General features: G+C 39.7%; 1 protein-coding gene and 2 pseudogenes across 1 annotated transcript; all 3 read left to right on the top strand.

The window, feature by feature from the left end:
* Window positions 1-9,055: 9,055 nt before the first annotated feature.
* LOC148742436 (uncharacterized) lies at window positions 9,056-10,608 on the top strand (annotated as a pseudogene).
* A 331-nt stretch (window positions 10,609-10,939) lies between these two features.
* LOC148742435 (uncharacterized) lies at window positions 10,940-12,808 on the top strand (annotated as a pseudogene).
* Window positions 12,809-14,167: 1,359 nt separating this feature from the next.
* On the top strand, window positions 14,168-15,120 carry LOC111319237 (uncharacterized). Its single transcript, XM_022922048.2, has one exon. It carries the CDS (start codon window positions 14,371-14,373, stop codon window positions 15,118-15,120), a length of 750 nt encoding a protein of 249 aa, XP_022777783.2. The 5' UTR covers window positions 14,168-14,370.
* The last annotated feature ends 103 nt before the right edge of the window (window positions 15,121-15,223 follow it).

Raw genomic sequence — 15,223 nt, 5'->3', positions numbered from 1 at the left:
TGTCAGAAATTATATTGTGCCTAGTCTCCGTTCCCTCAAATTTATCCACGCTCTTCGCTCGTAACTCGCAAACCTTCACCTCACTTCTTCGCAACCGTGGCCAAATCCTTCATTATATGCGGATGCAAGGTGTGAGAAAAAAAGGGAAGAAAACTATTGAATATATAGAATAAAGGTTAATTACATCATAGTAAAGAATAGGAATTACGTGATAGATACCAATACCACACACTAGACATATCCTAAGAGAGTAAAAAAATGCATTACATAATCCTAAGTTAATTCTTTTGAATACGTTCATGACACTCTCCGAATTTTCGCAAGCTGGCTGTTTGGCTAGCTGTTGCTTTGTGCCTAGTATAAGAAACTCTTTTTTATCGTCATTTAGCATTAGACTGTCCGATATCATCCAGCTCCTGAAATCACTGATGCAGTCAGTCAAAGACTTTATAGCAGCATCCGCTTATGGCGACTTCGTCGCCGACATTATCCAAAAGTTACGAACTTTGTAAGTCCGCTCCACGCACTTTTTCTTTTGCACGGGATGAAAGTGGGAGGTCCAGAGCAGGTAAGATGGGCCCATCTTGCCCGCTCGGGTAACCAATCAGAACATACGATTCACTTCGTCTTGCCCGCTCGGGTAGCCAATCAGAACATAAGATTCGTTTCATCTTGCTTGCGGGTGCTGCCAGCTCTATCAGCCAGCTATATAATGAATTGAATCATCGCGCCATATTTTATTTCTATCGCGCGATAAAATGTGACATGTCCTCTATAAACCACAGTAGAAAACATTTTTTTTTCAGTCTTCCTAACAGTTTTCTTGAGAAAATGCGGTTGTAAAACAAATCACCTCCGTTTCTGTTGCAAACAGCCCAAAGAAAGAAAAACCTTCATGAGCACATTTTTTGTTTTTCAAATTGTTTTGGTCGTTCGGGACAGCGAGATTTTAGTCTTTGTATTCAGACAAAGTTCACCAAGAGAACTAAGTCCATTGGCAGCCATCTTGAGCTCCCCTCTACCAACTAACTATAGTTACAAACTAAATCCAATATTGAACTTATTTCGAGGCAGTTTTCTCTTTCTCTCCTCCTTCGTATTTTTGGGGTATTCCCGCGCGACATGCGCGACCTGATCAATTAACGACTCACGTTCAGAGACCTTGAACTTGACACTGGGATTAGCGTGGACTCTCCTTTGGAATTGAGTTGACTTTTGTGACCTTTTCGCATCATGAATTTGTCGCTGGTTTTTTAATTGAAATGTAAGAGTTTTCCAAGGCTTTATTTTCATTCAAATGCTGTGCGCAACGTAAACGTAAACATATACTTCATCTTTGTTGGCGGAGTTTACATTATAGCAAAAGAAATACTGCTGCCGGCAAAAGAAAAAACCTCGTGGCAATAAAAATAACCAAGCGGCAAAAGAAATAGCCTCGCCGCAAAAGAAATAATCTCGCGGTAAAATAACTAACCTCGCGGCAAAAGAAATAGTCTCGCTGGAAAATAAATAGTCTCGCGGCAAAAGAAATAAACTCGCAGCAAAAGAAATAACCTCGCAGCAAAAGAAATAATCTCGCGGCAAAACAAATAACCTCGCGGCAATAGAGATAACCTCGCGGCAATAGAAATAACCTCGCAGCAATAGAAATAGCCTCGCGGCAAAATAAAATCTCCTCGTGGCAATAGAAATAGTCTCGCGGCAATAGAAATCGTCTCGCGGCAAAAGAAATAATTTCGCGGCAAAAGAAATAATCTCGTGGTAAAAGAAATAACCTGGCGGCAATAGAAATAACCTTGTGGCAAAAGAAATAACCTCGCGGCAATAGAAATAACCTCGCGGCAATAGAAATAGTCTCGCGGCAAAAGAAATAGTCTCGTAGCAAAAGAAATAATCTCGCGGCAAAAGAAATAACCTCGCAGCAAAAGAAATAACCTCGCTGCAAGAGAAATAATTTTGCGGCAATAGAAATAATCTCGCGGCAAAAGAAATAATCCCACGGCAGAAGAAAGAATCTCGCGGCACTAGAAATAGCCTCGCGGCTGAAGAAATAACCTCGCGGTAAAAGAAAAAGACTTACGGCAAAAGGAAAATGCTCACGGTAAAGGAAATAATAATAATAAGTGATACTAGGGGTACTGCTTTACTACGCTCTGTAATTTGTCTGTAGAACTTGTGACCCCTTAACAAACAAGATGCAAAGGAAAAAACGGAGCAACAGAGCTCATTGATGCCGTCGGTTATCAGTAGACAGAATCCTCATCGACAACTTCAAATATTTTTGTCACTTCTAACGGGCTGTTTTAATATCTTTCGCTCTGGGTTTACCCAAAGCTGTCGCGGAGGGCCGAGCGACCACTCCACGACAATTAGCGACCGCTCCTTTCAGACCATGTGCGAAAAGAAGGAGGATGTTGTCCTCCGTGTAAATCGTTGGGTTCAGTTGAGAATAAAGAAAACTCGCGTTCCCGACAAAAGCGTTGAAACCTCTACAAAGCAGTGCCTATTTTCCTTTTCGTCGAGAAAAAGTGTGAAATGGAGGTGACACTCGCCAAGTGACGTCCTTTTTTGTTCTCCGAAGTTGGCGATCCTCTTCGGATATCTCCTTCTCTCACTCAACTGCAACAAGACCACATAAATAGAGAAGACAAGAAAAGTAGGACCTCGTCAGTAAAGTGTTTTAAAGACGAGTGGTTTTGAAGGATGGTTAATTTGTGAAAACGTTCCGACCACGTTTCCGTTATCATGAAGTTCAAGTAATGGTGATGATGATAGTAAGATAATAATAATCATAATAATCATGATACTAATAGTTAAAATCCTAATAATAATTCACCTCTCCCGGTGAGGCTTTTCAGTGCTAATAGTGACAAATTGTAAATAACCTTTCACAAACACCTTGCACAAATACACTTTCCAAACACTTCAGATTCGAGTTCTAAATGGCCTCCTCCAGATGGCCAAGTTCGTATCACTGGATTTTTTCATAAAAAGATGTCGCCACGATATTAACAAACTTAAATTCAATCGTAGCGCCAAATTTTCCAATCTCTCCTTTGAAGAGTGGTCGCCACTAAAAAAACCTAAAAAAACGCAGAGACATTGTTATCAAAGCAGCCGACAAGGGTGGCGCAGTAGTTGTTTGGAACACCGACCTTTACCAAAAAGAAGCTTTGCGGCAACTTTCTGACACCTCTTTTAATCAAAAGGTTTTCAAAGATCTCACTTCCGCTAATCAAAACACTGTCGAAAATACGATTGACAAACTCAACTAAACAAGCTAAACAAAAATTGCCGGCCACAGCAAAAATCTCATCATTACGACTCCTAGATCTTCTTCTATTTACTTTTGACCTAAAATTCACAATCCTAACAACTCAGGTGGACCCATTGTCTCGGCTCGCAGTTGTCCTACCGAACTTATTTCCCGCTATTTAGACAACATTATGGCTCCCATCGTCAAAACTTTACTATCATATATCAAAGACAGCCAACACGCTCTTCAAATTTTTCGCGACTTTAATTTCTTCGGCCAAGGCAAACTTCTTTTGACTGTGACTACTACACCTCTTTATACTGTCATTCCCAATGAAGAAGGTCTTCTGGCCTTCAAACATTTTTTTCACCAACGCATTGTTAAGGAAGCTAGATCTGAAACACTACTTCGCCTAGCCGAACTAGTACTTACACTCAATTGTTTTTCATTCGGGGACAATAATTATTTCAAACAAACTAATGGCGTAGCCATGGATACTAAAATGTGAACAAGCTATGCCAAAATCTTTGTAGGTTTTGTCGAATACTAACTTTTCAGCCAATTAATGGCCCCAAACCTGAACTCTGCGGTCGCTACATTGGCGCTTCCTCATCTACAAGAGAGGAGGTAACTCAATTTACAACCGCAGTCAATTCCTTTCAACCAGCCCTAAAATATACCAAGGAAATTTCCGACAATTCTTTATCCTTTTCAGACATCAAAGTTTCAATGAAAGAAAATGGTATATGCACTAGTGTGTCTCACAAACCTACAAGCTCACACAAGCATAGCTACTTTCTGTACTCACATTCGCACCCATATCATGTCAAGAATTCCATTCCCTTTTCTCAGTTTCTAGGACTTCGTCGTTTATGTAGAGATGTCACTGTGCCAGTTTTTCGAAAATTGTGGTTACCCTGTTTCTTTCGTTCAAGTGAGTCACCACCGCGCCCAACTTATTGATCGACAGTTGGCACTACAAACGTCACAAAAGGAAAATTCCGACCGCATCTCTTACCGAAAAAGAAAATCATGAAGTTTACTTTAAGTATACTACAAGTATACTGCATCAATAGTAGTTATACTGCAATCATACTTCAATGGTACTGCACTTACGTACAGCTGCAGTACCATTTTTGAACTACACTTTAAGTATACTGTTCGAGTGAAAATCATTTTCCTTGTTGTTCATGTAGGGTACAAGTATACTTGAAATGTCTCACATAAATGTAAATCATGGTCAGGTCTGATTAAGTAGGAAATAACTATACTGAAAAGGTACTGAATTGCCTCAGTTGAAATAGCAGTGTCTTTTCATGTATCTATTTCCTAATTTTCCGCGCAGTTATATTTGTTTGTTAATAGTTATCAACGACCGCTGTTAGTTCATTCCATTAATTCATTCTTGTTTTTCTCGTCACCATGTCTCACCAATAGCATAGCTCCACTTTCTGCATATAAATACACACACAACCCACAATTTCTCAATCCGCTCTGACAAAGGGCTAACGCTCCAAACGCCAGCTTTTTAACTCTTTTACGGTCGCCAATTTATGATTTCAACTAAGCTGATAAAACCAAATTAACTTGTTACACCCTGAGTGACGCAGCACCACAGCTTCTTTAGAAACTAATACCCCCTTTTATTCCTTTAAATTTGCACATTTAGAAAATGTGGGAGAAAGTCTGTTAAAGTCATATATGTTTTTACTCAGGCTGTTTGAAAGGTGCATTTTAAGTAAGCTCAAATAAAAAATGTAGAGGAAGCATGATCTTTTTTTGGTCAGGGTCACGAACGAGAGTTACACTACTGCCAGAGATAAACACAGATGATGTTGTCATCAGTAAGCTTGGAAAGAAATTAGTGGAGGACCCAATTTTGCCAATTAATTTAGTTGCAGCTGAGGCATACATGTGAGTCAGTAAGTTAGTTGATAATTCATGTCATGGTTTTTATTAAAAATTAATTGTTTTTCACTGCACCACTTTAGCAAGAGTTATTGGAGGCTTGATGCTCATCACCATTTTAAGGATTTTCACAATTTTGAAAGGAATTGAATGAAGATAATGATCTTTCCTAAGATCATGTTAAACTTACTTGAACCCTTTTTAAATGGATCCAAAGGTTGTTCTACGTAGAAATCTAGACAAGTGCAGTCAAATCATCTATTTTTCGATCATCAGATGAAATTGTGTCATCTCTGTAAAAACAAAACAAAACTAAACTAAACTTAAGAAAAATAAAAAATAAAGACACACGAGGAAAATGAATTCAATTTTTCATATCCTATATAATCAGCAAATGGTGACTGATGAACATGTGGTTCAGTTATTACAGAAGATATCATTTTAATGACACAAATTTCATTAGACCAGCAGATGAAATTCAAACAAAGAAATGATCCTCACAAGTAGACTGTAATTTATTATAGGTAATTGCGGAAAAGAAACAAGAAAAACATTCAGGCCTCAATGCTTAGTGTTCCTGAAACAGTTATTAAAACAGCGCAAGATAGAATTTTCAATAAAAAAGATGAAGTAAAAAGAGCAATAATATATCAGCCATTCTCTCATGGTGGTGTGAACTTCCCAAATGTCCACACTGTGGTTAACATCACTACACTTGAGCTGGTTAGGCAGGTTTCTAAACTCACAAATGAGACCTGGAAAGCTATTCCTAATAGTTTTTTAATAAATATGGAGGATTATCTTTCCTATTGAAATGTAATTGCAACTCTAAGCACTTTGACAAGAAAATGCCTCTTTTTTATAACAAAATGTTAGACTATTTCAAGGAATTATGCAGTGGTTAACCTAATGTTTACAATTATAGTGAATTTATTCTTTGGAACAATAATAATAGAAATTACAATAGAGAGCAAATCTGTTTCCTGGAAGTACTTGTTTGAAAAAGGAATTTATTTCTTACAGGACTATTATATTAAATAGAGACGGTAAGTTCTTATCTCTAGAAAATTTTCAAAGGAAATACGTATAACGTTGAACTAGACTATTTAAAATATTTTCAACTTATTGCTGCAATCCCAAACTATTTGAAGAGAAAAGCACAAGCAAGTCTGCTGTAACAAACAGAAATATATTAGAGGAATGGGATATTTTCTATCAGTCTAAAAACAAAGTTATCTCTTTAACTATAAATGTAGATTGTAAAGATTACCACAAATTACTTCTGTCAGGAAAAGATTAGGACAGAACCTACTGCTATTAAAAGATGGTCAAGACGTTTTGTGAATTTTGACTCTAGTTGGAAACAGATCTTACACAAAACTTACAAAGTGATAAGTGAGAAAAAGTTAAGAGAATTTGGTTATGAGGTTTTCCAGAGAACATTTGTCACTAGTTAAAGGAACTGACAAGCAATTTAAAGTGAGAAATGATTACAAAATACTTTCAATGTAAAACTGACTATACGGTGCGACATCAAATACTTTCAATACTCAATCCAAAGCCGTCCGCCATTTTGAATGTGGTTGCTAGGAAATTGAGTCGACAGGTAGTCACGACCAATCAGAAATAAGAAACCGCGATCAAAGAAATCCATGCTTTTCATTGGAAAATCTGGATTTTTGAAATCCAGATTTCGGATTTTAAGGTGATTCCCTCGTTTTGAACTGCGCAACCTTTTCTGAGCATAACATTGCGACATCCAAGATCCAGAAATGGGCCGCTTTGGCAGAGCGAAAGCTTTTATTCGTAATAAAAGAAAATGTAAAAAAAGTGCGTGATCCGGAAGTCTGCAGTGGGTTTCCACTTCGCGGCCGTCAAGTTGTAGAGTTAAATGTCCTCGCTCAGGCTTTGGACGGGGGCTGTGAAGCCTGTGGGGCAGCTCTACGGCTCTCCGACTGCATAAAAGAAACAGTTTCTGGGCTAGGATCACTACTCTACATATGCTACTCAAACTCCGGGTGTGGAGAGACAAATATCTGCCAAAGACAGATAGCACCGGACAGGTAGCACTGGAACAGCGCGAAGGCGACCAATCTTTGATGAAAACACGAGGCTCGCAGCAGGTTTACACTTAATGTTGCTAAAAATATTGTTTTCCACAACAAAAGTATCCATTTAACATCTAGCCAATTTTTTGATAAGTTAATCGACATATTTATAGGGATGCTACACGCAGGCCAGGTCCTACCCACGTAAACGAGTTTTTGTCATCTATTAATGTACCATCACATGGAGAGTCCACGCTGAAGGCTCGCGAAAGGGAAGTAAGGCCCCAAATTGAAAAGTTGGCAAAGGAATCATGTCTGAAAAATTTAGAAAGCGAAAGACAGCTGTGGAAAGAGGATAGTGAAAGGAAAAATGTGGCGATAGGAGCGTCGTGTGACATGGGATGACCGCGATCTCAAAACTATGTCCTTTTTCACGGTAGTTTGTGAGGAAACAATCGCAGTGACACCCATTTTTGTTTTTTTTCAGGTGTTTGCCAAGAACAGTCTAATAAAGAACATATTTGAGGAAGAAAAAAAGTTTTGATTGTAGAACATGATTTTTTTTTTTAAATAGTTTCGTACTTGGTGTATTTTGGCCAAGGCGAGGATTCAAGCTAACAACGGAACTGTCCGAAAAAGTGCAAAATCCCCACAACCAGGAAATCAAAAACAGCTAAAATGAAGCAATACCGCTTGTTTTAATAAAAGAAGCTTTAATTTCAAAATATAAATCTGTGCCTTTCAAGTTACCAAGGCTAAATTCTGATGAAGGGGATTCGAGTTTTTAACGAAGAACTAGTAAAAATATTCCATTCCATAAAAGAGCCTGCTGACGTGTAAACAAGCACGGTGAACCCCATTTATTTTAGTATATATCACGAATGTTAATCATACCAAGTTTGGAAAAAACTTTGATATTAGAACAACTTCAAGGGAGTTGCCTTGAGGTAAAATATGGAATCTAAAAACGGAATACGACGTTGAGAGAACCGTCCTCAAGCTGGATTTCAATTGAGAAATCCAAGTCCGGATCGCATGGGTTTCTATGTTTCACGTCTTTTAGGAAACCCAGAGAGGGATTAGTAAAACTGCAGCTGTTCACGAAGGCTCTCTGTGTTGTGTCTTAGTGCAGAAAGGTGACGCCAATCCTTGGTTAAAACGGCCGACCGAACTTTAATAATCACTACCTAAACTACAGTTACGCAATATATCACAACCTCAATATGCATGCAACTTAGCTATATATATTTAGTCTGGGACCTCTCACGTCATGTATCTTACACCTAGTGATGGTTCCTATTATTTAAATCCTCATTCATTAACACTATAACATTAATTAAACCCTAGTTCATTAACACTATAACACTCTGGGTCTTTTTTGACTTTCAATTCTTCCTTCTCCCCTCCATGCTATTCTGTTTTCACGCTGAGCGCGCGTGATTTTTTGTGAACTGGCCAATCGCGTCGGGGACTTTGGGCTTGGCCTTGATATTGAAAAGAGGCTGGCGTGTACATTTTGCTCTTGTATATTAGTCTTTTTTACTTATTTTCAGTACGGAGTTTAGTTTGGGTTGTTGTTGTCTAATTCCTCAGTTTGGAATTTTTACAAGTTTAAGGAGTTTAATTCAACTACCTATTGTGAATTTCAATGACATTATTTCTACGGAGTTAGGATTCTAGTTTCTCTTTTTTACTTTGGATGTTTTACATGGTGCCGAGACCCGAGAATTTGACTCACTTAAGAATTTACTCTCTCAAGAAATGCAACTGCCGACAGAGGAACTCATGCCCGCTAGACGGAACTGCCTCCAACAATCTGTTATCTACTAAGCTACAGTCATACATGAAGACAACAACTCGACGGATTCATACATCGGACTCACTGCAAACGACTACAAGACCCACTACAACAACCACACCTCATCACTTCGACACACAAAGTACCGAAACTCTACCGAACTCAATAAACACATCTGGGCACTTAAGACAACAACAAGGGCTATTCCATCACCTGGCGCATTCTATCTTCACACCTGCCCTACAACAGCTCAAGCAAACGATGCAACTTATGCCTTAACGAGAAATTCCTGATCATCTGCCGGCCCGACCTATCTACACTCAACAAACGTAACGAACTCGTCTCTTTCTGCCGACACAGAAACAAAGCCCTCCTACGCAACAACTGACTTGACACTTTTCGTACCAAATCAAGTATGTCGTTAAAATCCCCTGAAGAGTGGGCAACCACGAAACAGCTCTGTAGGGATGAAATGTAGTTGATTTTTTTCTGCTTATCACACGTTATATTTTATTAGATGTTTTGTTGTGTTGTATCGCTGAGTATTTTTACTCAATGTTTGCATTTTGACTCACCTTACGGGCTTGTCAAAATACAAACAACGAGTAAAAACACTCAGCGATACTGCAAAACACTACGTGTAATAAGAGATTTATTATCCGTAACGCTAAATTGTTGTTTCAGTGCGGGCGAATTTCACGGATATTTCTGGAGTGCAAATATCGCGTGATATTTGTACTCATCTCGCACGTTAGTTGTATCGTCTACGAAGCACATTTGGATATAATAAAAAGCATTATTCGATGAGTTTGAACCTCCTCTGGCGAATCAGTTGAAAACTTATCGGATTGCTCTTACGAAAAATTTAATGTCCTTGGAGCCCTGGACGACGAAATTCTGGCTTTAATGATAGAAGAGCACAACGAAGATGAAATCCAGCAAACTGGGAACTTCAGGGAATCTATTTATCAAATGATAGTGGAAATTGACGAAACCATAAACGCAGTTGAACTAGAAAGGGCGGCAAATACAGTGATGTCAATTCCTCTCTCTAATTCTAATTCGTTCACTGAAAGTCTGGGAATCGGAAAGGCAAAACTATCGAAGATTGATCTAAAGAAATTCTATGGTGATCCCATTTCCTTCAATCCATTGTAGGACTCGTTTGCAATTGCTGTCGATGAGAACCCTGGTTTATCTGATTTTGACAAATTTAATGAGTTGAGAAATTTTTTAGAAGGGTCAGCCACAGGAGCCATTCGAGGGCTACCGCTAACAGCAGAAAAACTACGATTCAGTCAAATCCACTCTAAAGAGACGATTTGGGCAACCCCAGCTGATTATCGATCCTCACATGGAGGGATTAGTGAAAGTATCAGCTGTATGCGCGGACAATAATTTGAGACGTCCTCGCCTTATTTATGATCGAGTTGAAGCAAACGTTTGAACTTTGCAAACCCAGAGAATAAACTCTGAATCGTATGGAAGCTTTTGATTCCCCTTCTAATGGAAAAATTACTTCCGAATATGCATTTGATAATTTCAAGGGCTGTGGATGAACCAGAATGGGACTTGGATGTTTTCTTTCATGCATTTGACCGTGAAATTGAAGCGAAAGAGCACCGTTAGCCGATTGGAACAAACCCGACCAATCCCCCTAGCCCTAAGAAGCCTTTCTCAGTGCCGTCAAGAAATAGTAGAGAGTTTTCGTCCCCTTCAGCCCTTGCTAATCGGTCTGAGGGATCTTTAACCTGTACCTTCTGTAAGCAAGGGCACCCCAGCGCGAGATTTGCTGTAGTCACTATCATCGAAGCCACAAGAAATCTGTTGACAGGAGAGGGCTGCTGCTTTATTTGTTTACGTCGCAACCACTTGGTGAGGAATTGTTCTCAAAGCAAGACAGGCTGCATTTGCTTAGGAAGACATTACATGTCAGTTTGTGAGAAAGCCAACAGCCGTCTTTTCACCTCAGAAAATACAGCTCAAAGTAAAAATGCAATGACCGTAAATGAGACAAATCGCCGAGAAGGCTAGTCGTCTTCAGTGCACGTGTACTCAAACACGTCAATTTTGTTGCAAACAGCCAACACCTCTATGTCACAGATCAATCAACCTCGTTTTGGCTATAATTGAGATATATCAACAAAGTTGAAATGGTAAACTGGCCACCGTAATGATTACTAAAGCTGACGTTTCGAGCGTTAGCCCTTCTTCGGAGCGAATAGAGGAATTGTGGGTTGTGTGTTCTTTTAAAGGCAGAAAATGGAGCTACGTTATTGGTGGGAACATGGCAACGCTAAGGCTATGCCCATTCTATTTGACAGTGACAGTCGGCAGAGCTACATTACCGAAAGAAAAAAGGAAAGATTGGGAGTGTTTATGAAGATAAAAGAGAAGCTACTCATCAAAAGATTTGGAAAAGAAAACGAAGACTTACAAGACTGTGGCATTGTCGAATTCTGTTTCAGAGGATTGAGTCAAAGCTCAGGTTTTCATATCACTGCTCTTACCGCCCCTCTCATCTGCATTCTTTTGACGAATCAAGCCGTACAGTTCGCTCAACAGTCATACAGTCATCTGGCAGACTTAAAACTTGCAGATCAATCGACCTAGGACTGTGGTTCGAAAGTAGATTTTTTAATTGGCAACGATTTCTATTGGTCTTTCTTTACTGGAGACACGAAACGGGGGAATCAGGGCTTGTGGCAATGAAGAAGTGTTTTGGATGGGTGTTATCTGGTCCCATGTTCCGCTTGCCAGGTTCAGATACTGATTATCATTTGATCACAAGCCATACCTTGCGGCTAGACATTCTCACATTTGACGACTCAATTAACGACAAGAAAATTTACGACCTGCTAGTGTGAACAAGCGAAAAAATTGTGAGAGTTAGAAGCTATCGGTGTCTCAACACAAGAAGAAACAGTGCATGAGAAGTTCTTGGATACTGTTCACTTAAATAACGGCTGCTATGAGGTCTCTCTTCCTTGGAAGAAAAGGCACACGTTACTACTGGATAACTATGCCCAATCCGTTTCTCGCCTGACTTCTGTCCCCAAACGTCTAAGAAAGAGTCTTGGTTTATTTGAAGAATACAACCGCATTATTGAAGAGCAATCTTCACGAGGAATCATTTCCGATGTTGATCCTGGCATACCAGTCGAAGTTGGTCACGTTCATTATTTACTGCATCATCGAGTTGCTCGCGAAGGTAAGCTGACGACTAAAATGAGCATAGTCCATGATGCATCCGCCAAGTCTACTAGTCCATCATTACTTTCTGATATACCCGATGTTCTGATGCGTTTCAGGTACCATCGTGTAGCTTTGACGGCCGACATCGAAAAGGCCTTCCGAATGGTCCAGATTAAAGAGCTCAGGGAACGAGATTTTTTGCGCTTTCTTGGGATAGACGATCTTGAGAACGAACATCCAAACATTCTGGTGAAACGTTTTAACCGAGTTGTATTTGTCGTCACAAGTTCTCCCTTTCTGCTAAACGCAACAATTAGTTACCAAGTAACCAAGTCTGAAGCAGATGATCCCAAATTCGCGAGCGATTTCCTGACCTCTCTCTATGTGGATGACCTCAATGAGGGGAAAGACAGCATCCCTGAAACAGTTGAGCTCTACAAAAAGGCAAGATCAAGAATGAAGGGAGCTGGCTTCAATCTAAGGAAGTGGATTTCAAGTTCAGAAAGGCTGATGAAATGGATCGACGAAGAAGAAGGAGTACCGGTCAAAGAAGTCGTCAAGTTATCCGGAGAAGACACTACTCATGCGAGAGTCAGTTTGTAGTTCAAGGTTGTTCAGAGTCGGCTTCAAGTGAGAAGAGAATTCTTGGATTAAACTAGAACATTGAAAGACACAAACTGTTCGAATGAGGCCTTAAACTGCTGTAAAAAGTGAAATTTGAAATCCAAGCTCTCACTGATTAACGGTATCATCAGTTTAAGGCCTCATTCGAAGAGTTTGTATACTTTAACAATGCTGCTGAGGGACAACATGAACAAATTATTGAAAGAGACATTTTCGTTTTCAAATTTGACTGGCTGATGAACTCGCTAAAGATCTACCTTGAAAAAGCGTACATTACTCAAGGTCGTGGCCAAGTTATATGATCCACAAATTGGTTTAATTTTACCTCTTTTCACAACGATCAAGACAATCTTCCAAGATCTATGCAAACTGAAAAATGGCTGAGATGAACCTCTCGACGAGGGACTTTCTTTGAGGTACTCGCAATGGTTATCTGATCTGTCAAAGGCCGAATGTATCCAGATCCAAAGAAGTTATCTTTCAGACGAGAGCGTAGTTTCAATTCAATTACACGGTTTTGGAGATGGATCGAAAGTTGCGTATGCGGCAGCAGTTTATCTAAGAGTTGAGACGAATCAACAAGTCTTCGTTCGGTTGTTGTTGTCTTTAAGTTTTCATTCACGCTTATTTTAAATCCTTCAGTTCGGAATTTTACGAAGTGAAAGGGGTTTTACTCAAACCGAATGTTGTGATCATTTTAATTACATATCTTCTACGGAGTTCGGACTCTAGTTTGTGTTTTCGCTGTTTGATTTTTTACAACAAACAAAACGGAAGGAGGGAATGTAGCATACGCAAGCATGCATCATTTGAGTATGATCCTGGTACCAACGCACGCGCTCACGCCGTTCCCAGATTCCTCGAATCGCCTTTCTTCCTTGTTTTCTCTTTTGTTTGTTTGTTTGTTTTTTTTTATCTTTGCACGAAGGGCCTAGGTATAAAGGTGGAGCTTGGGATAGTTGCAAGGATTACAGGCCAATCTCGGTCCTTTCTGTTATTTCTACAGTTATCGAAAGGCACGCTGCAAACTCTTTACTTGCTTACTTACAAGATAATGGCTTGATTCTCCGAGGGCAATCAGGATTCCAACCGTGAATCACCCGACGGAGACGGCTGTCATCAAGCTCAATGACAAATTTCTGTTTGACGTGGATAGTGATAAAGTATCAGGCCTTATCTTTATTGACTTCAAAAAGGTCTTTGACCTGGTAAGCCATACTGAAGTTCCATTAGTTAAGATTGGAATACATGGCCGAACTGTTCGAACTGTCAAGTTTTCCCTTATATTAGAGAATATCAGGCAGGATATCACAAAGGATCAGCTGACTGAAGTGCCAATTTCTCCGGAGTGCAGATTAGCAATATGTCTTTATCGGCTTGGGAGGGGTGATTACCTGTACACAATAGCAGAATTGTTTGGCGTTGGGCTAGCAACTGTGGATGTCATTGTTAAGGAAGTCTGCGTGCCAATCGTTAAAAACTTATGGAGGAGGGCAGTGACAAATCATTTCCCAACTTCTGAGCAGGATTTTACAGAAGCCATGGTAGACATGAACCAGCTTTGGCAATTTCCTTGCTGTTGGGGAGCAATTGATAGTTGCCACATCGCAATTCAGTGCCCACCTGGTGGAGAGGAAGCTTGTAAAGAGTACCATAACTTTAAAAACTTATTCTCTATTGTTATGATGGCCATTGTCGATGCTGCGGCAAGATTCATGTGTGTCAGCGTAGGTTTTCCAAGTAACTCACATGCCTCAATTATTTTTCAGTCTAGACAGCTATGGAGTGATATCACGGAAAAGAAAGCGATCCCTGAAATATCACAGAACATTCAAGGAACAGACATTTATCCTATGATTCTAGGGGATTCGGCTCTCCCTTTTAGTATTTGGTTGATGAAACCTTACTCCAATGCTGTTCTGAGTGCTGAACAGCGCTATTTCAACTACCGCCTTAGCAGGGCAAGGATGGTATCAGAAAGAGCTTTTGGCCAGCTGAAGAGTCGATGGAGAGTTTTCTACCGTAAGTCATCTTGTCAACCTGATGCCATTAAATGCCTTACATTAGCATGTGTTGTTCTTCACAATGTTTGTATAGACATGGGTGATTCCCTACCATCACAGTTAGACATAACAGAGCATCCAGCACAACATGGGAGAAGAAGCAGGAAGGAGGTCAGAGAACTGTTTATGATAAGAAACTGCACCATGAAGAGGGATAAATCACATCATGCAGAAGAGATAAGAAAAGCACTTCTCGACAAATTTTGGGAAGAGAAAGAAGGGCAGTAATCTGTCAGCCTTAACTTTTATGTTTTTGCTGGATCTTGAAAAAGAGCTAACAAGTAACAGCCTATAACTAATCAACTGTTCAACCTGAAAACTAAGTGTCTTT

Source organism: Stylophora pistillata, chromosome 1, assembly GCF_964205215.1.
Source record: "Stylophora pistillata chromosome 1, jaStyPist1.2, whole genome shotgun sequence".
Classification (NCBI taxonomy): Eukaryota; Metazoa; Cnidaria; class Anthozoa; order Scleractinia; family Pocilloporidae; genus Stylophora; species Stylophora pistillata.
The sequence above is the reverse complement of the archived record's forward strand: the minus strand, read 5'-3'. Positions and strand labels throughout refer to the sequence as shown.

What these genes read in the sequence shown, in the direction of transcription:
- LOC111319237 (XM_022922048.2), top strand. Translation starts at nt 14,371, where the DNA reads ATGGTAGACATGAACCAGCTTTGGCAATTTCCTTGCTGTTGGGGAGCA.